General features: G+C 34.0%; 1 protein-coding gene across 4 annotated transcripts in view; it reads right to left on the bottom strand.

The window, feature by feature from the left end:
• Positions 1-25,358, bottom strand: part of Diaph2 (diaphanous-related formin 2) — an 839,122-nt gene that overhangs the window by 438,305 nt on the left and 375,459 nt on the right. For all 4 annotated transcript variants that reach the window (NM_001427378.1, XM_087599848.1, XM_087599849.1 and 1 more), the window contains 1 exon segment: positions 18,128-18,367. In NM_001427378.1, coding sequence (NP_001414307.1) covers positions 18,128-18,367 — 240 coding nt within the window.

The following is a 25,358-nucleotide window of genomic DNA, read 5'->3' as shown; positions in this document are numbered from 1 at the left end:
GTTCTTTGAATTAGTATAAATATGTATTCTTGAGATCTTCATTCATTTGTGAGATTAAATTCATTACTAGATATATCATGTTCTACACTCCTTTATTTGCACATTCCGTAAGAAAAAATCATAAAGTTGTTTCATACATAATTATAAATGAAAATCACACTGCAGAATCATGGAAACATAAGAGAATTTATTAGTTATTTGCTTAACATTGTTCATTTTTTGAGAGACACTAGAAAAAGGGTGGCATTAATAGGGTAATAACAATGTTTAAAGAATAGACAAGAACAATTTAGATGGCTCTAATGTTTTCATTTTTATATCTCTTATGCTAGACTCAGTTGCAAATGAAATCAAGGATTTACTTAGAAACAATGCATAAATACAATACAAAGTATCATTTTTTGAGTTTATTGAATGTTTTAATTCTATAATCCTTACATGATTGGTTTATCCAGAGGTGCTCATACTTACTTGGGATTTTTAACTCTAAGGATTTTTCGATTTAGAATAAATATGTATTCTTCACAAACAGGTTTAGGAAAGGCTGCAGAGGATACTTAAGTAAATTATAAAATGAGTTAATTCTTACCGTTTTTGTGACTAAAGATAAAAACGAAACATAGCATTTATTAAATCAGGTTGTAGCAAATATGTTCCATGTTAAACTTTGTATTGGATATTTACACCCTCATGATCTGAACAAACATAAACAACATGAGCCTAAAGGTTCCAAATAACCAAATGGCCCCAAGAGTAATAATGTTCCAGTGTCATCATTGTTTCTTGGAGCACCTCGAAAAATACAGAATTTCATTTAATGAAAATATTTAAAATGCTGAAATCATGCTCATTCACCAAACACATTTTAGCATTACAAGGTTGAATCCTACAATACAAGGACAAGCTGTAAGAACAAAAAGCAACAGGAACCTCAAGGGCAGTTTATCTTAAGTAAAGCTAGCAGCTATGGAGGAATCAATGGGAGGCTCTGGTCCCCAAGGAGAACTGTTTAGCTGGGATTACTGCGTTATATGCTCACAAAGTGCATCATTTTTACACTATGTGGGACATTTAAAAAATAATCCCTTACAACTTAACATCTGAGTTCCTAAAATAATAATAATAAAAAACAGGTGCTGAGGTAAATTACAGGAAAATTCCCTTCCTAGCAGCAGGGAAATTGATCTTTTGTTTTGTTTTGTTTTAAGTATGTGGAGACAAATATGTATCAACAAAGAAGAGAAAAAGAAAAGCAAACTCCTACACACTATTCAAGATGCCAAACTGTATATGTATTTTGCAGTTGTTAAAAAATGTACATAGCTAATACTGCAAATAAAAGAAGAAAAGGGGTATTAAATTCCTATGGAAATTTTATTCAGATTTTCTTTTCTTTGTCTTGGCTTTATAGAATTTTACATTAAAAATTTGGGCTTTAGCCTACATTTATAAATTGCTGAATTCACAGATTTGTGTGTGTGTGTGTGTGTGTGTGTGTGTGTGTGTGTGTGTGTGTGTGTGTGGAGGGAGGCTGTGTGTGTGTGTGTGTGTGTGTGTGTGTGTGTGTGTGTGTGTAATTGGCTATTGTTTGAAGGCATAGGCATAGGCACACATGTGAGGGTGCACTTGAATGTTCAAATGTGTTAAGAACATAAGGCAATGTCTCCTGTCTTCTATTATTTTCCATCTTAAGGAATAGCAAGCTTCCACTAGACTGGGTGGCCAGCATTCATGAGGTCTGCCTCTGCCTCCAATTACTAGGAGGGAGACATGCTAAACTATAGCATTTTTATTTATGTTTGTTTTGTTTTATTTCGTTGCCAAGAGTTTAAATGAGAGTGATCTCTGAGCAGTTTAATCACTGAACACTTTTCTAGCCCCGAAATGTGTTTTCATATTTATTCACTATCAGTTTCACTAACAATATAATTCTGTTATGCAATTTACCATGGTCAATGGTTGAATCTACAAAAAAAAAAATCTTGGCTAAGCAAATATGTTATTATTTCTAATTACATTAATAGGGCTTCTAGGTAGCATATACATATACGTGTGATTATTTAGAACAATAACATTCCTTCAGAGCATGGGCAAATATGGCAATGCCAGTTTGAGAAATATATCCCGTTGCAGTGGGAGACAAACTGTTTACAGTCTATATAACAATATTTGTTTTGGAGATCACCACTGAGTCCTTTTTAATGTCTCAAACTGATAGTAAACAATGACCAAGAGGTGGTCTTTTAAATCTTTCTCTGTATGCATAAACCTTTAGATTCTTTAAAACTGAGTAATATTAAAATACAGTGCAACTTATCTCCCTTAGTGTATGTAGAATTTCTTACTATCATTCATACACTACCCATAGTCTCCTTTGACTCAGTCCATATAGTATTCATTTTCAGCAGAACACAATTGAAAACACTTTCATCAATACAAACATTTATTTAATAATTTGCTCATGTAAGTAGACAAGCTAGATATAATCATCTCTGGAATAAAGGTAATCTAATTTGAATATATATAAAATCATGTTAAAATAATTGGATGAGTTTTTAAGATATAAAATTAATTTCCATTGAAACATGGTTTCTTGCAATCATGTTAAAAATGTATATTAGTCTCAAGTATCTAAACAAGGAAGTAGCTAAGCTAGATCTTGTGTAAGTCTTGAGGCAACTACACTGTAAGCGTTTCAAGGACTGTTTTAGCCAGGAGCACAGTGTCTTTTGGCAACTTTGCCAACATTTCAGCTTATTCCTTTTTGAAACTACACTAAGCACGGACATCTTTTCATGAGCTGCCATGGGAAGGGCCTACTCCATAATCCCCTACTTTGTGCATATTTCCTAACACTAAAAGCAAACTAGTACTTTTATCAAATAGAGTTAGTTTGAAAATCATAGATTTTTATATTATTTCGCTAAGCAGCCTTAGCCAATGTTAATGAAAATAAGAATGAATCATTGCAATAACTGAGAGCTGTCCACTAATCAACCAACCACATATAGAGTAGTTTTAATTGTATTAATTGTTATATAAGAATTATTAAATTAAAGTAAATGAATTCTATTTCTTCAATTTATCATGACATTCAGAAATAGTACATGAATACAAAATGCCCTTGGTACAGCTGTTGCACTTCTTCCAGTGCTAATCCTGTTTAGCTCTTCGTAAAATATGTAAGTAAATAAAATTTAGTACAAAACATGCATAGGAAGTGAAAATAAGTTGAGTGACTTTGTGGCAAATGCCAAGGACTGATGCAGTTATAAAGAGTTGTCAGACAAAGGAGGCAAAAATGAATGCATTTGAGTCACTGTGTAAATTTTTTCAATGAGTAAAAGGAAGTGAAAATAGGAAAGTCAGACCCCATGAGATTTAAGTTGTGCTGACAAAAAATTATGTAACCTGTCAGAAAAAGCTAACTTTAAAGTAAGTTAATTTTAGAAAGAAAAGAGTAGCAATGTGTAAATTAGTGTAAAATAATCTCTGAGAAGGAGGATACGAACAAACATTTTCTCTGTTTCTACTGTAATCCATGCATTACATGCCTATGCGATAGGGAGTTTTGTAAATCTTCAAAATAACCCAATGGATTGGCAGTTTGAATGTGCCTGGCCCAGGGAAATGCACTTGTTGCAGTAGGGATGGCCATGTTGGAAGAAATATCTCTCTGTGGGGATGGGCTTGAAGAAACACTCCTCCTAACTGCCTGGAAGCCAGTCTATTCCTGTTTGCCTTTGGAACAAGATGTAGAACTCTCAGCTCCTCTAGCACAATGTCTGCATGAATGTTGCTGTGCTTCCTGCTATGATGATAGTGGACTGAGCCTTAGAACATATAAGCCACCCCAATTAAATGTTGTCCTTTATTAGAGTTGTCTTGGTCATGGTGTCTCTTCACAGCAATGGAAACCTAACCAAGACAACAGGCAACATAGAGAATATAAGCAGAGTTCACACACTTAATAAAGACAGGTGCCAGAACGCACTCCGTTCACTTATACATATTGAGTTTTAATATTTACTGGGTTTAATAATGTGCTATTGGTTATGGAGAAGGTGTTTGGAAAGGGGGAACCATTATGCAGGAAGCAAGTTCCCTAATAATAATGGGTCTTTTCCAACTTCATTGAGCATAATTAATAAATACCAGCTTTGTTTTTCCATAGAGATTTATACATATTGTTGTTGGACAAGTTATTTCAAACACATAATTTTGTTTATATGCTCAGTATCAATCACCAGATCGTGAACTCCTTATAAATGAGGACTATGATCAGATCAGATTATGTCCCCCTGGAATGTTCAATGAATAAATGCTCCAGACAAGCCAATGATAATTAAGGCTAATTCAATGATTAGAGAAATCTTTGGTGACCTTCAAGTATTGTTTCAGAATACTGCCGAGGACATAAAATTAAATGGAATGGATAGCCAGGAAGAGGAGGTAATGTGTAAGGATAATTTATTCAAAATATTGACTGTGGATAATAGCTGGATAATAGAGGGGGCAGTAGAGCCAGCAGCTGGAAAATGGTGAGGCTAGTGGCAAGTTATTATAATTATCATTCGGAATAAGTTCAGCATAATTAGGCCTGAGGAGAATAGGAATTAAAAGAAATAAAAATAGATAATCAAGAATCCATGGGTCCTATGCTGGGGATACAGCTTATCAGGAGGCTTACACAGCGCTGGGTTCAACTCTCAGTACTTTAAAAATAAAGCAGGAAAATAATTCAGAGGTATTGACTGCATGATAAAATAGAGACCCGTTGATCAGAGCAGTGGACTCATCTATAAAGTAGTTAGAAATTCACATCAACTAAATTAGAAATTGAAGGGTATGCCTTGCTATATCAGAAAAAGTGTGTGTGCTGGAGAAAACCTCCTGGCAATTATGCTGTATTCAGATGTTTGAGAGCTACAATGATAAATAAAATTTCCAGGTCAAGTGATACTCAGGCAATTATCTACAGTTTACCTACAAAATCTTCCAATTTTTAAAATAATAAGTATTATGTTTGATGTGTTTTCAAAGCTTGGTGTCAATTTAAAACTAGAGAATTATCTAGCAATGTGTGGCTACAAAAGGATACATCTAACTGTTCTTGATTAGTTCACATAAAGTGACACTGATCTGTACTATAATTTACCACTTACTGGTACATGAGCACAACAGTCTAACAGTGTGTGCCATGCTGTGAGGGCTTCAGATATACTGCTCCTAAGTATTTAAATCATTTCCCATTTTTCTTTATAATATTCTAAAATTATACATATCCTACATCATACTGAGTCTAGTGTACTGTGTTTAAGTAAAAGCTTAACTCAGAGAATCAAATTTTAAGTTGTGGACAATTGGGCTACCAAGTTGTCCTCAAAAATAACTGGAGTGTTTATATGTTTACATCGGGTTTACATTTCAGGGCAACAAGATTTGCTCTTAGAAGCCCAGTGCCTTAACTCTTAGTCCAAACACAATAGATTATACTTACAGAAAATGCAACCATCCTGTGTCTCTGGAAAACGAATGAGAATAAAATAATAAAGTACCATCCATGGCGTGGTGCAGGCATATGCTGATACTGTGTTACCAGAGTCAGCATTCCAATTTCAGGTGGAAAGGAAATTGTGAGAACGTGTTGTTATATAGGAACAAAACAGTGGGTTTTAAACATCTGCCCCAAGGCAATCTTACAATAACTATAGTGTTGCAGAGAATCTACTTAGCTAACTTCATGAGATTTCTCTTGCACAAATGGCTATAGAGTGTATAGTGATCATAGAGAAAAAATTGAATTGCACATAAAGAGTAAAAGAAAAACAATGGTAAAGCCATAGACATACTCCCTGGTGAAACATTTCTAGATGTATTTAAGGAGGTCTAACATCGAAATGGTGCTAAAACTTAAATGTGGGACCATGCCAATAAACTGCATTAGAAGGGTACCCTTTATACAGATGGCAAGAAGGAACTCAGCTAACTTAACAAACCGTGTATTAATAAACAAAGGCCCACTCTGTGTGAAGAGAGCAGCCCTCACTTACCAACAGGAGCCAATCACACCTAGACTGGATGGATCAACCTGAAGAATAAATGCGACTTCTTTGCAAAGACTGAGTCTCATTTAGTCATTTAAATGAAACCAATTAATCTATCACTATGATCAGATAACTCAACTTTTCTTCTCTTAGTAAAATGATCCCTAATTATGGCTTCTTTTTCCCTATTATATTTATATATTCATGGAACAGTTAATATTTAAACGATCATGAATGCTCCAGTGCATATATCAAAACAACTACTATTGCGTGCCAGTCTTGATACAGCACATGAATTCTAATGTTAGTTTCTTTTATTTAAAAAAATTAAGTCCCCTGTTCTCTGCCAAGGGTTGTTTACAAATTATTGCTTTCTTCAACACCACCACACAGTGCAATAACATTGAGAAAGATAATGTCCTTTTAAGGCTTGCAATTACCATAAAGACATTAGTGCTGCAGCACCAACCAGACAGGTCTAACACATCCTTTTCTGGCTTTATCTCTGAATCTGTCACCAAAACTTGTTTTTCTAAAGGTGCTACATGACCACAGTTGACACTAATTCAGCCAAATGTAATTTATACTGGAAAAGATGTCCTAATTCTTTATGTAGGCTTGATTGTCCCTTTTTACACTCTTGATTTCTGTATTATAATGGCAGTCTCAACAAAAATGGAAAAGATGATATCAATTGTATAAAAAGTCATGCAATTTAAGAGCTTTCCACTTGTTAACTTAATTTATGGTAGCAATCTGTGAAAGCAGAGCTTAAACTTGAAACCATGACAACATTAAATGTAATAAGGATTCATCTCAATTGCCACCTTCAGGCCCAGCAGGGCATTTGTGTTAAGTTTCTCAGAGAAGACAAATTCTGTCCCTACCCTTCTACCCTTGACACACTACTTCTCAGGGTTTTCCTTGTAATCCCACTTATTCAAGGAAAAAGCATTCAAGATGCATTAATCTGAAGTAGCAAGGATTAGTGGTGAAGCAACAGCCATTTGCGCTCATTTCAGAAAGGACACAATGAATTAATGAAACATGGCTGCACTTTACAAACAAAAGCAGGTCTGCTGCGTGGAAGTGCTTTCAGTTAATCAAGCTACCAAACATAGTCTTCTGAGAATAGTTTTAAGAAAATCAAATTATTTTTAAATTGGCACAAAACTAGTCTATAAGCATAAGCATCTCTTGGGTTTTAAATAGCTTCTTCAATAAGGCTTGGTTTATACAAATAATAAAACCACTCAACTTTTATTGTAATGAGCATTTTTACTTAAACCTGTCTATATAAAGTTTGAAAGTAGGTGAAATCAGTTCTTTGTTGTTTTTCCTTGGGCATAGCCTCAAAGAATATTACCATCACTAAGAAATAACAGAGGCAATACTGCAGGTACATGATACCCAGAGACTTTCCATTAGTATATGTGTAAATCTGGTGGTCAACAATACACCTTTGAAAGGCAAAAATCAATAGCACTGAGAAATAAATAGCTGTTTAGGAGTTGCTGACATATATTGATGTCAATAGCTTCCTTCAAGTAATCATTTGCTCATCTTCAATTCTCTACGTAATTCTACAATACAAATATAGTTAATATTAAGTATATACTATTGGGTATTTTTTTCCTTATCACTTTCTGTTTTGCAACTCTGGAAATGACCATTGCTGATATCAGTGATATCCAATTGCCAACAAGGCAGCTGTGAATCCTCTTCTTCATTGTAAGAAATGTGCATTAAAATTTAGTATTTTAAACATTTTAAAGTAGAGTTTAGTGGCACTAACACATTCACATGCATATGCAACACATTCCCCTATAGGTAATCAGAATTTCTTGTCAGCCTATCCCAAAACTTTAAATATGAACATCCTACCCTTTTTGTAACTTTCACATCTCTTCTTTTTACATAATTTATAATATACTTTCATGTCCCTTTGTATAGAGTCACAAATATTATATTTTAAAATGTTACTATGTTTTGGATGTGATGTGGCCTCCTAAAAGGCTCACATGATGTAGAATTGGTCCGCAGATAGTAGCACTTGACAGGTGATTAGAACGTGAGACTATTAACCTCATAATGAGTTATTAGAACTTGAGCATGGCATGAAAGGGTATATCTTATGTGTTTTCCCATCTATTTCCTTTCTGCCATAAGGTGAGTGTCTTTGCTCCACCACACACTCCAGCAATAATATGTCATCTTGGTTCTAGCTAAAAACAACAAAAGTAACACATTTTTATCAAAAACCAGGAAGCTGTGTGTTCCAGTCTATCGTTCTAGTAAGTTGTACTGACTAGGTATTTTGTCACTGCAGTAACAACGTGATGAGATACAAGTGTTCATTGAAACTCAAGAGCAAATTCTTTTCTCCATGCAGTCAGCCTCCAAGTAGTTTACATTTATTTCACTAAACACAAATCCTTCAACCTGAACATTAAATATAAAATGTTTTTGTGCTTGATTCCTTAAACAGGGGTTATGCACAAAATATACTTTTCTAGTTTTTTTTTTATGTTTTGGTAATTTTGTAACATCCGGTTTAATGGAAAATAGTTGGATTCTCACAAACATTTTTATATTTCCTCCTCTGTTATCTCATCCTATACCCACCTTCATACCCTCTACCCCACTTCTCCATCCCCTTTTCCTCAGAGAAGGGGAGGCCCTCCATGGGTACCAAAACACCCTGGTATATCAAGTCACAACTGGACTATGTGCATCCTCACCCACTGACACAAGACGTAAAATAATTATATTTATATTATTGTTTATAATTATATTATTGCTTTGAAAGGGTAGCACCAAATTTTAGAGAAATTTTATGGATTTTTTTATTAAAAACTGACATTTAATTAAGTGGTAGAGGAGAAAAAGAGGATAAATGGAAGTGGATACATGATATACTTTGACTTAAATATGTTACTATGAAAGTCATCACTGTATAAGAGGTGCTGATGAAAATGAGCAAACACTAAATGCAGAAGGTACACAGTAACTTGAAAACGAATTTTAAATATTATAGCGTAAAAAAAAATGTGTAGGGGCTGGGGAGTTGGCTCAGTGGTTAAGATCCTGCTACTCTTTCAGAGGACAAGTTTCATTGTATTTAATTCCAAGTGTCCACATGGTGGCTCACTGCTATTCTTAACTTCTGTTCGAGGTGTTCCAAAGCCCTCTTCTGACTTCTGAAGGTAGCAGCCATGCATGTAGTGCAAACACTTACAAGCAGGCAAACTATTCATATTCATGAAAATAAAAAGAAACATGTATACTCAGATATTGTAATGTAAACAAATGAATCAAAATAACACAGAAAAAGAAAACAAAATGACTAAGGCTTTGTGCTTGCCCTCATGACAGATTTCAGGGAAACTCAAGTTGAAAAGAAAGGTGCAAAGTCCATGTTGAACAAGGGACTGGTATTATCCCTTTCCTTTCCACAGAAATGCGTGTGTTTTAAAGTGTGGAATATCATCTTACAATATTATTTCCTGGTAGTTAGTTACCCAGCATTTATGAACAAAATAATTTATTTATTTATTTATCATGTTTTTAACAGTTTTTTCATATGTGCTGCTGTATCAATTTTTCCCCATATGGCCCTCCTCACAAACATTGTTCCTTCTGTCTGCCATTAACATTACAGTGTTTTATATGTACCATCTAACTCATAAATAAACCAAAAAGTGTGGGAAAATGTTTGATTTTTCTTTTGCCCTGCAAAAATCTTAGCATTGGTTACCACAGAGAATATAAGTTCAATAAATATGGCTATAATTACCAGCATGGAAATGTATTTAAATGGATATAAATAATTCTTAAAGTATCTAAGATAATCACAGGCCTTTATATTGGTATAAACTATAACTTTATAAACTTCTCCCACAGTCATTGGCTCTCCTTATTGAGGTTGTGCAGTACATTCATTTGGAAGGCTTCATTTGACCAGAAAACCAGCTTGTAACATGACTAGTCACATTCAGTCACAGTAGCCATGTTTTATTTTGAACAACAGTTTCAAACAGGGTTTAAATCCCCTTTGAACAGAGCTTTTATAGAATAAAAAGGCATTTGTTTTCAAACTTACTAATTATATTCACTAAATGCTGCTCATGTTGTCGAATTTCCCCCACTGTGAGAATTACAGAATCAGTCATAAGATTAAACTCAGAAAATGACTACAGCAATTCGCAGAATACTAAGCCAGCTGGGTTCATTTAAATCCTCTATGAAAACAGTTTTCATGGTGAACCAAGTAAGACCTACAGCTAGTCCCATAAATCATCACTTCTTGTCTGTTCTGCTGCTGAAAATGTTTGTAACCACTTTGAATAAATGGGAGCTTCATCAAGAAATGTCCTTAAAAATTTCAAAAGTAGAGAATTTTTTTTTGTTAGCTATACTCTTCAGCACAACAATTGTCACTATTACTATCTAGGCATAGTTGTATTACAAATATAGTTATGAAACAATAGTAACTGTCTTTTTGAATTAAATACTTCTTTGATTAAAGAAAAAAACCTGGAGTGCATATCTAGACGGGGGTAGAAATATTTTAATAAAGACATGTTAAGAAAAAAAAAACATGACTTTTAAACAGAATGGACAAGGACTATTAATCTACTCTGAATTCACAAGACACTCATCTCTAAAGAATTTAATAAACTCAAGATTTTAGGATTCAATATTTACACAACAACTTAAACAATACTGTTGTAAATGTCCTAATGTAAAAAGATGTTATTAAATTCTGAGAAAACAAGAAAGTGTTATATTTAAGGTACTAGCAGATTCATTTACACCAGTGAATACAATTGAATATTAAAATTGTGAAAATAGTCTTTATTAAAAAAAGAAAATACTCTTTCAATAAGCTCACAAGGACATGCTTTAGAATCTAAAGTTTTGAGAAAAGAAGGAGAACGGAGAACTAAGCTATGAGCTGCTTTTTTCTTTCCAAAGTTCAAGTCTACAAAATCAACAGAAAAATCTTCTAAGAAGCACATCCCTTCAAAATACAAGAATTTGAAGACATACATAAACACACTTAACACCTGCTATATTTGGCGTCTCTGAAAATTAATCACACAACTAGTCACTGCATACATTTCTCACACTGACCTATTTAGAAAAACTGATTTTAAAACTTGTTCTATGTGGAAGTATTTTTGCAGGAAAAAAATTTCACCTTTTTCTTCTGTTTAAAACTTTATCAAAATGACTTTTTACAATGTTATTTAAGATACAAACTTCATTCCTATATAATTTTGTTAGTCCTTTTTGTATATTGGATTAAATTCATAATCAAAAAACAGGTAAACACTTTGAAGCAAGCATAATACCAATTAGTTTCTTATATTCTCTCTTTCCTCCCACCTTCCCCTTTCCCTTTTTCCAATATACTTCCTCTCCCCTTCCTTTCTTCTTGTTCTGCTACACCACTGCTCTGTTTTGTGAGACAAGGCCTCACTCCATAGGCTAGGCTTCATAATTCACTATTTAGCTCAGGCTAGCCTAAAACTTCTGGGCAATCCTATTGTCTCAGCCTTTCAGATGGTAGTAAGTGACTTTTTTTTTTTTACTTTGATTTTCTGTCAGAGTCTCCCTAAAATGCCGAGGTTTGTTTTCAACTCTTGTAGCTCAGTACATTTTTAAACCCGCTGTCTTCTTTCCTCAAACTATAATGTAGTCTGGATACTAGCCTCTAATGCCAGGTATGCCCCATTTCAATTATCGATACTAAGAAACATCAGTAGGTTACCCTAAATCTACAAAATGTGTAACCACTTAGAAATAGTTGCGTTTATCACTTTAGAAATCATTCATGGCTCTCTTACCCCTCTCGCTCTTTGCTCTTTGCTGCTCTTGCCCCCTTCCCCATCACCCGCCCCCTCCACGTGCCCATGGCCCACAGCCTTTCTGTTCTTCTATTCTCTCATTAAACCTCTCCATGTGGAAAAAAAAGGAAAGAAATCATTCATAAAATCGAAAACTCTTTTGATCAAGTTTCTTTCTACTTTAGGCATCAATTTGCTCAGCAACACTATATCGGGTAAGGAAAGCACATACTCTATGTCTCGGAAATGGGAAAGGAGCATATATTTTCACAGATGGACATTGCTTTCAAGCATATAATACCATATTTATAGGTGAAAAATGTCATGGTGACACAGCCATTTATTTCCAACATTTATATGAGTACAATGAGACAGAAACTCAAAAGTGGGGTTTATTTTCACTTCAATCTTAAATAGTATGAACACAGCAGAGGTAATGGATTATTAATGAGCTGGTAACTAATTATCTTGATCAATGAAGAAATAATATGTCTAAAACGATCTTTTGTCAGTAGCACTGGCTACTGTGCACAAGTCCACACATACAGTAACATAACAGGAATTGATCAACTATAGTAAGAGTGTTTTCATTAAAAAAAATCAAAATTTAACTTTATAAAAACTTTATATTATTTTCAAAGCTTATAGTTTTATTGACTTAATTGATACTGACTTGAGTGATTCCTGCTTTATAATTTCAAATTTTGGATGTTGATTTATATGTGAATACTTGTAGAAAACAAAACTAATGACAGTTTTAATAACTAAGTCTTTTAAAGTATCACCACTAGCATAGTAAAAGAGCAGCAATGCAATATTCTTCTTGCGCTCAAGAGTACTTATTGGTTCTCAAAGATGAGAACCCAATGAAGAAAAGCAATAAAGCAGAATAGGTACAATTAAAATTCAAGCATTCCATAAGTTGAACAAGGGTAACTGTTTAAAACTATCCCCAATATTCTGTTCTTGTGTTCTCTGGTGCTTACTTATTTCAAATTTCTAATTTGGTGACTGCTCTTGCTTCACTGTAGAAAAATAAAATGCAGACAAACCCTTAAAGTGAAATGTTTATGTCCAGTGGCCATGAATTATGAATAAATTGTTTGTTGTGTCATTATATGCTGACATTTTAAACATGACGTGCCATGAATGAATTCCCTTGCATTTGCTGTAGCTCTGAATCTTATATCACAGATTAGAAAAAAAAAGATGTGAAAACACATTGCTGAAAAGAATTCCAAAGGAAGGAAAGTTTAAAGGACTAAGGGAGAGACAGAATCTGGAAGGACAATCTCACATTTCATCCTATTCTATACATGGTCAAGAGTATATAATCGTTCTTTTCATAGGATTTATTTTACACAACCAATTATAAGCCTGTATCATTTATTTCTCAGTAAGCTGTCAAACAAACTTCCTTCAACTCAAGTAATGATAAACATTGATAAGAAAAAATGCATTTAACCGGGCAAAAGAGTCAGAGATAATCCTGAAAATAAGGCAGTGGGCTGAAATATTTATTTGAGTCTGCTGTCATTGAATGATCACTTATAAGTCATTACTCTGCAGAGAAGATTCTCATTTTTAAACTACTGAGAATAATTTTTACCATAAGAGTAGGCTCATTATTATGATAAATGAATGTCAGTAAAGAGAAAGTTACATATTTATATTACAAATTAACTATAAACCTGTATCTAAACCAACTGTTTGGTGTTCATGCAAGCCTAATTGATTGAGAGTTGTATATGCAGCAGACATTGAACATAAAATGTGAAGGAAAGCACCAAAATGAATTTAAAGAGCTCAGTGTTGAGACAGAAAATCAAAGATAAAGTCTCTACATTGAAGACATGTTAGGACATCAGGAGAAAGTCATTATCTCTAGCCAAATCAAGGAGACCTCAAAAGAAACCCTCCAATATCTTTGTCTTAGAAATATGGTTTTCTAATACAAGAGAAAATAATATTCTTTTATTTAAACCAAGCTGGTAGTATTTTATTATGGTACCTATATTGTCTAATACACTGGCTTAAATATTCACCTCTCTGAGGATTATGTTTTTATTTTTTGTTTTTGTGTTTTACTATCATTTTATGCTAAAATTCTAAGATTTTTGATACAATTCACAGGCTTTTGAATAAAAATGATTAGAGACTGTGACTATTTACATGAATTTACATGTCCCTTAAGTAGACTATGTATTCCCTCAGGGTCTCTCCTGGATAATTTACAAATTTTACTGCCACATACAGTGGGTATTTTCTTTGGGGATGTATTGGTGACTAATGAGTTGTGGGCTATTATTTGGGTGAGGGTCATCAAACCAGGGTCCTCTGGAAGAAGACTCAGTGTTCTTAAACACTGAACCATTTTTAAAGACTGGTTGTTCCTTTAAATGTCAACTTCTTTACCATTTCTTCATTTTATGGTTGAGTTATCTCAGATCTTACCAACAAACTCAACTTTTCTCTTGAACAAATCAGATACTCACTGTCTTAGTCCGGGCTTCCATTGCTATGAAGAGACACAGTGCCCAAGGGAAATCTTACAAAGAACATTTAATTAGGGTTTGAGTACGGGTTCAGAGATTTAGTCCATTATATCCAAGGTTGGAAACATGGTAGTGTCCAGGCATATATGGTGTTGGTGAAGGACAGTTCTATATTTTGATCCAACTGAAGCCAGGAGACTTTAATCACTGTCTCAAAGGCAGCTAGAAGGTTCTCAAAACCCACTCCCACAGTGACACACTTCCTCCAACAAGGCCATGCCTACTCCAACAAGGCCACAACAAATAGTGTCACTGCCTGAACCAATCATATTCAAACTGCCATAGTCACTTTTGGTTATAAAGTAGAATTCTAAAGATCCATTTTATATGCCAATACAGATAAATGCATAAAGAATGCTTGGTATTTTTTAATATTTTCAGTATACGTATATTATGTATGCTATTACACACTGAAAAAATTACGAAGAATGCCTGAAGTGCATCCTTGGAATTGCTTAGAATTTCAATGGCTAACAGAGAAGCATAGTCCAATCTTGCATTGTAAGTTCAGCTTCATTTAAATCAGTGGTTCTCAAAGGTTTTAATGCTGTGACCCTTTAATACATTATTTACATTGCTGCTTCATAACTATAATATAGCTACTGTTATGAATCAGAAGTCTGTGACTTCTGATTTGCTTATAAAACACATATGAAAGAGTCATTAGATCTTCAAAGATATCATGGCCCATATGTAGAAAACCACTAATTGAAATGGTTTTTGTGGTAGTAGGGCACACAAAGCATTTTTTATTCGCTATATCTGTTCATGTTACTTGGCATTTTGGTTAACTCATTTGTTTTACTTTTATTCCTAAATACCACAGCAGCAATTTTTTTATCATTACTAACTTGAGTATTTCTTATTTACATTTCGATTGTTATGCCCCTTCCCGGTTTCCGGGCCAACATCCTCCAGCCCTCCCCCTCCCCTTCTCTATGGGTATTCCCCTCTCCATCCTCCCCCATTACTACCCTCCCCCCAACAATCACATTCAATGGGGGTTCAGTCTTGGCAGGACCAAGGGCTTCTCCTTCCACTGGTGCTTTTACTAGGCTATTCATTGCTACCTATGAGGTTGGAGCCCAGGGTCAGTCCATGTATAGTCTTTAGGTAGTGGCTTAGTCCCTGGAATCTCTGGTTGCTTGGCATTGTTGTTCACATGGGATCTGGAGCCCCTTCAAGCTCTTCCAGTCCTTTCTCTGATTCCTTCAATGGGGGTCCCGTTCTCAGTTCAGTGGATTGCTGCTGGCATTCGCCTATGTATTCACAGCAGCAAATTTTAAGCATCCAAATATTTTATGTTATGCATTGAAACACATCTGATAACATTTAATTACTTACATCATGCCTCCTTTTTCAGGAGATGAATATTTTAATATGTTATAGGGGTTCTTGTAAAAAGCAGTAGATGGTAATTTTAAATCGAAGAAAAAGATTTATCATTAGAAAAATTTAGGTGAGAAATGGTATCACTTTTGAAGCATAATCAGTATTTTTCAGAAGGAATTCCCTCTGCAATTTGTTAAAGAAAGAAAATCATTCAAGTAGTCTTTTATAAATCAAGTTTAACAGCAATTCTAGCTAATCTTGTATCAGTGGTAAGTTAATTCCATCTTTTAAAGATTACAGATCTAAGCTAACTATTTCTATGCACTTCAGTAAATTTATGTCATTTCAGACAGTTACATCTACTCAGAATCCTTTGTATTCTAGGAACAACTTTTTATTCCTAAACATTGTGGGAATATTATGCATGTACATGATATTTCTCTTTATCAATGACATGTATTTCCCCCAAAGTATTTCCCAGAAGATAAAAATCCAACTGAAAATGTGGGGGAATATTGTAAAACCTTTACTTCTTTTTCTTTTAGAACACCTATTACTACATGATAGTATTTCCCCCAAGACGATTTTTTATTTTATTTGAAGTTGGCAAAAATCTTTGTGCTAAATCCTTTGAGCATACCTCTAGTGATAGATGTCAGATCAGTGCTATATGGAAAACTTTTATTTGACAGGTAGATGACAGGAAGAAATCTCTCCAAAATACGAGAAATAAGTATAAAATCTTTATGTGAGATTAGTATAATCTTTTGTTCTTCTATATATATGAGTTGTTCATTTTCTTTTCAAGATCATTTTACGTAATAAATTTGAATAAGGAAAAGTGAAGGCAGTTTGAATAGTGACATGTTTTGTTCAAATAAGAGTAGTTTGCTTAAGATTTTTATATATAACTTAAATATAATGTGTATGTGTGTGATATGATATAAATATACAATGTAAATTTCTGACATTTTATTTAATATTCAATGTTTTTATAATAGTAAACTAAATGTATAGATCCACATACTATACATTGAGAATATACTAAAACTAAGTAGCATCATAGTAAACCATAACTTAATAGGATATGATATGTGGCCTATAATAGAATGAACAGGACCGTAATGTCTTTAACTCATAAATACAGATAAAATTATTCTTATTTATTGTAAATACTAACTTATTGTACATGGTGTTATCTGATGAAATGATGTGTTTCCATGACAAGAAGAGGGAATAAAAACAAGTATTGTCAAAATCTATCATTCCCAAATTATCTAGACTATTTTGTTATTACCTTTTTCATATCTGAGAAATATGAGTAAAGAGATAGTCTAAATCTCATTATACATATGATTATATATCATTATTATAATTCATACATGCTATCTCATATATATACACACATATACATCTATATGCATGTGTTATAATTATCACAGTCAAATTAGTTTTCTTACATATCAAAATGACAGTTTGTAGATTTGCAGTTTGCATGAATTAATGTATGAAAAATAAGAAAGTTTATAATCATTTAGGATTCTTGTTAAAATATATGTCTAGATGTAACCAAACCTCTGCTGTGTTTTCAGATATGAAAGTGGAGTGAACAGTGAAAGCTTGGGGAGTTGTCAAAGAAAAATTACTTCTCTTCAGACACATTTTCATCTCAAGCTTCCTCAAAGGGCTTCACCTCAGAATCTTTTCAGTTCTCTGTGTATAACAGACAAATCTTTTCCTTAAATAAGTTGGGTTACCCTGCTTGGACATATATGATCATTTTGGGTATTCTCTGTTACTTTTTCTCCTTTACGTAAGTCTCAAAATTAGTAAGAATTTTCCAGTGAAAGCAGTAATATTACTACTTAATTTTAAAGATTTACATTGGTATCATGATAATAAGTATGTGCTTAGTGGCTCAATGTTACCCAGAAATAAAGCATTGTATTTTCATAGAGGAAAAAAATCAAAGCATATATGAAGGAAAATATCTGGTTCATTTCCTCATAGAACTTAGGTCTTCAAAATGCATTCTAGAGACAGAAAATAACCTCCAAAATAGTGGAAAATTAGGGTAAGTCTGTTTTACATAGATGATTTTTTATGGAATCTAATCCATAGTAAGATTTAATGAGAAAGACATAAGCAAAAAAGACTTTAGTGTACTAAATTTTGTTGCAAATGTATTTAAAAATATTTTACTCAATATACAGTTTATATGCTATCAACATCACTCTTACTCTATGTGATCAAGAATTGGTTGATTATTTACATTTAGGTAATTTCAGTTCACACACCAAAAACTTACTGTTATAAATTAATACTATAAAATTGCGCTTACCTTACACAGAAAGTTGATCTTAAAACCCAGAGACTGGGCATTCCTTGAGCCTGAGTTCATGTAGTTTCCAACCAGAAGAATCAACTCTAAGAGTCTGTTAAAGCTTTCACTTTTCTTCAGTTCTTCACACGCAAGAGTTACTGCTATGATGCTTGGTTTGATGTTGTTGACATGTTCTTCAAAGGTGAGTTTGAAAAGGATGCTTGTGAGACGAGGCCGTAACATATTCACAGTGCTCATCTGTAAGATAAGGAATCTCTATGAGAACATCTTTTTATAATGTTCTTTCATCTCTTTATTGGGGACAAATTCATAGACAATATTCCAAGTTCACACACACACACACAACACACACACACACACACACACACACACACACACACAGAGAGAGAGAGAGAGAGAGAGAGAGAGAGAGAGAGAGAGAGAGAGAGAATTCACTCTGACATTTAAAATATACTGGTTTTGTTTGGTTTAAACTTTCCAAGGAATATTTAAGTTAAGTTTTAAAAAATCAACAGAGGTCAAATTTGTTAAACAAGAAACAGAATCATGATTATAACCTAAATAAAACATAAATAAGAGTAAACAGTTTCTACATGTTAGTTGCAAAGTCTTTGATCATTTATAACTTACAAATGGACAATATTTGTTCCTGAGATGAAGTAGGAAAACTTACATTTATGAAACTGAGTTAAGTGCAAAGCTCAGCATATATAGAGGGTGTACATGATGGTCCAAATATAATTGGAATTTTTCCAAAGAAACTATGTGCCAGTATAGTGTTATAGTCAGAGGGTTAATAAGGGATGAATCATTTCATATTTTTGAGCTTATGGTTTATATTCATAAAATTTGGCGAATATTGAAATATGTCCTAAAGATTTAACCTGCATGTCTGATGTCAGGGTTAATAATATATTATTCAAAATTTACATGTTGGTTTTATTCAAAACAGTTCAATTTGTGTTTTAATTATATTTTTCTCAGAGTACTGATGCACATTTCAAATTCTCTTTGGTATAACTCCAATAATAATTATTTTGAGCTTTGAATTTCCTTTAGCTCCAAACTGTTCAATTAGTTTACATTTACCAAATAAAATCAGAGAAAAGGATGGGTGGAGACTAGGCACCCAGGAGTGTTTTTGGTACACCCAATGACTAGAAATTATTACACAAGCTAATTATACTCAATTATGTAGGTGGGGATTAGTCTCTTATATTCACATGCTGAGTACAGACTAGGCACTGAGATATCTCCAAGCAGCATGAAATTCACTGAAAGCATGAACAAAAGTCCTTTTGTTCTAAACATGTCCTCATTTGGTAGCCAAAGTTGGTTTTCAACTTTTAATCCTTCTATCTCAGTCTTCTTGGAGCTCCATATGCAATTGCAACAGGGAGGAACTGCTTCAAAACGTAGTACCCTTCTATTGTACCTTGTTATGTCCCATGTGATTAGGTTTCAAGTACATGTTCTCTAGCTGTTGGCATAATTTTGGAGAGTTGTACTACCTTTAGCAGTGTGACTGAGCTGGGAAAAGTGAATCACTGAGTACAGCATTTGGGAGGGTGAAACTGTCACGCCTTTGCTTCCTGGTGTACTGTGGTGTTGACAGCCATTGCTACATACACTCAACCATCACTAACTGATCCGTCCTGGCATGCCTTCCCCAGCTGTGATGGACTTAAATCTGAAAACATAAGCCAAATGACCTTTGCCTCCCTTTAATCACTTCTGTAAATTAGTATGTCATGTTTATGAGAAATGTACATATTATACCTTCAAAAGGTACAGATGGATTCCTGGGTAAACAATGGTGGCTATATTAGTGAAGCAGCCCACTTCTCAGACTCTCCTTTGATAATAACTTGCCTATTAACTGTGGGTATCTTTCTCTCTATATATGAACAATTAACATCTATGAATTCTATTGTTTCATGCCCTTTCCAGGCAGATATATATTATATGGAGCAAACAATACCCTGCTACAGTATTGATAAAGCTCTCATCACATTGGACTATTTTGCTTAAAGTACACACATTTCCCTCATGTTTCTTCACTACTCTCTTGGCAAATGCTAAGCACACTACCTATTTTAAGATGCTTACATATATCTGGAAAATGTGAGACAGACATGTGAAAAGAACTGCATGTAATAAAGCAGACAGAATTCTAGATAGGCAAAGAGGTATTAAGTTCAAGAGATGTTTTCTGGAAGAATAAAACGTTTAAACGTAACTGCAATATTTAACAAAAGCTTATCCATAGAGAAAATAAATAACACTAGTGTTTCAGGGTGTTCACATACATGTAAAGAGAACACACAGGAAAGAGACCTGAAGAAAATAACAGAGAGAAGTTATATGAGAACTGGTTTATGGGTATGAGGAGTGTTATACAAGAAACAGTGTACATAGTCCATGTAAAATAAGTAAGACTTGAAGCTAATCACATTAACATATGTCCCTAGCATATACAAGTCCCTGTGTGTATACGTGTAGAAAATCAAGTTCCTGTATGTATTATTATGTCACATTTTTTTCTGTCTCCAAATCCCTCTGACATGATTTCTTCTTTCAATTTATTCAAAACTGCCCTGTTATACTGCTCTGGATGTGTAATCATATACATTTATGGAACCGTCCACTATATTAACTACTTTCTTGATTTTTGAGCAAATATTGGACCAAAAACAGCTTAAGGAAGAGAGGGCTATCTTGGAGAAAAGTTGAGGGTATATCATTCATCATAATAAGAACGGGATGGTAGTGGGAACAGTATGTGTTTGGCCACATTGTATTTACAGACTGTTGAGAGCAATGCCCTTGAAGCCCTCCATTTTTGATGTTATTATTATGGTTAGAATTAAGTATGACTGGGCTCATGGAAAATCCCCAGCCAGCTGCAGACGACTAATACAAATCTGGTGGTCAAAATGAATAATAATATGATGCATCAAGATACCCAATGTGATGACCTGTAACCTTTCTGAAAAACCAACATCCTGTGGACTAATAATATGACAAACCTGTGACCTTTCTGACAACCTGTCAACATCAGCCTATTCCCTGACCACACGAATATTGTGTCCTTGGCCTGTGTAAATGTTTCTTACTTCCCCTGTCCCTTTGTTACCCATGTTATGGTATAAATTCAGCCTTGGGGAAAAATAAAATTGTCGCCTTGATCAGACTGTTGTCTTGGCGTCCTTCTTCGCGTCTCTTGTCCCCCATTCTCTTCCAGGCACCCTCAGACCCATTTCTTACAACAGACAGGAAGTATAAAGACAAGAATGCTGATGCTCATCTGTGGTTTTCCTCTTTTTTATTTTATTCAGTCTTGTACCCTAGTTTAATGGATAATTTCATCTACATTCAGGGTGGATTCTCAGCTTCTAGTCAACGTCTCTACATCTTGTTGGAATGTGCAGAGATCCTACAGGAACCAATCTACTAAAATCAACAAGAAATATGAACTTTAGCAAGATATGCATAAGCTTGTGTCTTATTTGGGTGCTAATAACACATATATACGTTTATATTTTATTGTCCTGATTCTATATTTCACTTCATAGCATACAACCTCAGAGTATGAATTTGATTTTCTTCATTTTTAATATTGCCTTCAGCAGATATAGTATAGCTAACAATTATATTTTAGTAAGAATAGTTATAGCAATAAGAGCAGTTAACATTTATTGAGGATTTTCTGTCAGACATTATTCTGCATGAATGATTTAATTCTCCAAAACATCCCAGGAAAAGTGTGTTGTCATTGCACTACAACTATGTATGTGTGATGCTTTGAATGAGAAATACCCCCATAGGCAAAGGTAGTTAACACCTATTCCCTCATCAGAAAAGCTGTTTTGGCAGGCTTATTAAATGCTGAAAAAATTACATCACTAGGGCCAGAGTTTATGTGTTTATAGTCTCACCTCACTTCCTGTTCATTTTGTCTACTTCATAATTGTGGGTGTTTATGTGTGCTCTCAGCTCCCTGCTCCTGCCTCTCTCTACCACTTGATTAAAAAAAAACTTTAGAAGTTGAAGTAGGCATTGTTATAGAATTGGTTGTGTTTCATTGTTGGCTAAATCAAGGACTAAGAGAGACAGCAGAGGCAGATAGGGTACAGTTTAGTAATAATATTAGTGAAACATAATTTTGTGCATGAAATAACCTGGTTATTTTTTAGATCTTCATTTTTCAAATCTGGAAATTTAAGAAAATTATTGTGATTATTTTTCTAAGTTGTAGGAAGGTAGAATGAAAGATATTAGTTGCAAATATAAACATATGAATATATTACCTGTTACTCTGGATTTTGTTATTATCATTAAAGTGAGTTTGGTGATTTTATGTGCTAATACTGCATATTTTATTTTTATTTATTTATTTCCATTTTTAAAAAATTGGGCATTTTTATTTATATTTCAAATGTTATTCCCCTTCCCAGTTTCCTGTCCATCAGCCCCCTAGCTCATCTTCTCCCCTTCTACATGGGTGTTCCCCTCCCCATCTGACCCCCAATACTGTCTTCCCCCCAGCAATCCCCTGCACTGGGGGGTCCAGCCTTGGCAGGACCAAGGGTTCCCCCTTCCATTGGTGGCCGATCAAGGCTATTCACTGCTACTTATTCAATACTGCATATTTTTACTAATGAAGACACTATTTGCTTCTGCTTATTAAGATTTTCAATGTTAGACTAAAATTGTAGTTACTACCATTGTTCATGCAATACTGCATATCAACAGTCTTTGGCCACATTATTTAACTAAAGCTCTATCTATCTATCTATCTATCTATCTATCTATCTATCTAATCTATCTATCTGTATATATTGTTTCTATATAATATACTATACTTTATTATGTTATTTATATAATAGTTAAATGCCATAACTGATTTATCTAAAGCCTCCACCTGTGACCCTCTAAATATTCTCATTGGTGATGAAAATGATACATTTATTACAAGGGAATAATATGGTATTACAATAGTATTTATCAAAATTTTGAAATAGAGTTGAATTTGATTATGATATGAATAGATGCTTTGGAAGAAAAAAATCACTGAGAAGGCAAGTACAAGGAATGGAATGTAGAAAAGGCAAATATTGTACCTTGATAATCACCTAGTAGAAGGTCTTGCATATATTAGATAATTGAATATTTGCTGACATATTAATACTCCTTAGATGAATTACAAATCCCAGATTTTTTCCAGGAAAGACAGATTGTACAGTGAATGAAAATAAGAATGGATGATAGTTCACTTTTCCCAAATAATGACATCAGTTATGATGTCAAACATGAAATAAAAAGGAATTACATTTGTATAATAGCTAGTATTAGTTGGTAATCTGTCATTAGTCAGTCTGACTTAGGAAGAAACTGGAAACTACAGCACAGACTTAGCTGCCTTTGACTTAGCAAAATTTTGTTCATTTACTAACCACATATACCAAAGTTTAACATGTGACAGATGATGATAAATGATAGTTGATTAAAAATATATGAATATATTCATTTGCACAAACTGGAACCACTAGTACATTAAGAATATGCATAGAAGATAAAATCTAGGGATGGTGGTCAGCTGGCCCAAAATTACAGTGGAAGGGAGGTAGAAACAGAAGTTCAAAGTTACCTTCAGCTACAAAGCAAGTTCATGTCCAGCCTTGGCTACATGAGTTTCTATATGGAAAATATGCATAAATACAAAGGAGGCACAACAGGAATGGTGTAGAGAAGGCTAAAGTCTTACAGAACACTATTACTATTTGGCACTAGGTGGTTAGTCCTAGAAATAATACTTAGACCCAATGCAATGTGTTTTAAGCTTAGGGTTTAAGAGACATTTATAAAAAATTCCTAGACAAACAAGAATCAAATATCTATACTATCCATGACCATGACATGAGTTGCCAAGGAAGATACAGGGCTTTTCACTTTTACAGTAGTGAACCCCACCTCCAGTTTCATAGATTTATAGTTATGTAACTAAGTGTAAAGTCAGCTAATATTTCTAAGCAAAATGTCTTCATTACATTATTCACACATGTTCCATGGCACATGAAATAGATATTGTATGGAACATATCCGTTGTCTCAATAGATACCATTTACACACAGGAAAATAACTGTTGCTCTTAGCTTTATCTCCTTTATTAATCCTTATACATTTCTAGCAAGAACGACACAGGGTCTTAATGTGTCTGCCAAACATGAGATAATTGAGTAATGTGTGTCAGTGGTAGTGAATGAAGAATGTGGCTCATTAGCCACTGGGTATACTGAAAATATCATGCTCCATTTTTCATCCACAATATGTATAATATAGATTTCTGATTTCCTTAAAGAAAATCAAGAGATTATAGAGAAAGTGGTGTCATTTGAGGGTATCTCTATCCATCACTTACTACCTCTAGAACACATCAACAGGATTGTTTAAATCTTAAGTGTGAACACTCAGACCAATATGTACTGATGGACAAAAGTTAAACTGCCATCAGAGGATTTTGCTGTTTAAAGGAACAATAGGAAAAAAATAAAGGAGCAATACGGATAGTCATGCTTACAAATAATAAGGAGCACTGAGCTACATCCCCAGCCACATATACAACTATTAAAAGGCTCATGTCTTATAAAGGCACTTGAGTGTTCCTAAGTGATGAAAGTAAATAAGGCAGAAACTCTGCTGAAATGTATGTTTTGTTTGTTGTTGAGGTCCCTCACAGCATTTTAGTTGACTGGCATCCTTTATTTTATAATTCATTCCTTGAAGTGATGTGGGATGCTGACCAGGGTGTTGTATTATGTAGGGGATTTATTTGTGTTGCAAGTTACTTATCTATCAAATCACATCAAGTGACTCTCATTCTGTCAGCTTATGTGCACTATATTAAAAAAAAGTGCATTGACAGCTTTAGAGAGAGGACTACAAGTAGGTTATTTCCCCAAAGAGTTAGGCACAGTTTCATTTATATAATTTGAATTGTATACACTTCATAGCTATAAAGCTAGTGAAATAAATCTAATAGCAAAACATCACAAGAATGCACAGAGAAAGAAAAGAAGCAGTAGTGCTGAAAATAATGGATGAATGGGAAGAAGGGCGTGCAACATTTAGGGTCATTCACATCACCTGTTATAAAGGTCTATCGTATCTGAATAAAACTGAAACTTTAGCACTTTGAAATTAACAGATTTTGATCCAGTTATTATAT

This window comes from Rattus norvegicus, chromosome X, assembly GCF_021556685.1.
Source record: "Rattus norvegicus strain SHRSP/BbbUtx chromosome X, alternate assembly SHRSP_T2T, whole genome shotgun sequence".
NCBI lineage: Eukaryota > Metazoa > Chordata > Mammalia > Rodentia > Muridae > Rattus > Rattus norvegicus.
This window is presented reverse-complemented; position numbering and strand designations above follow the sequence as displayed.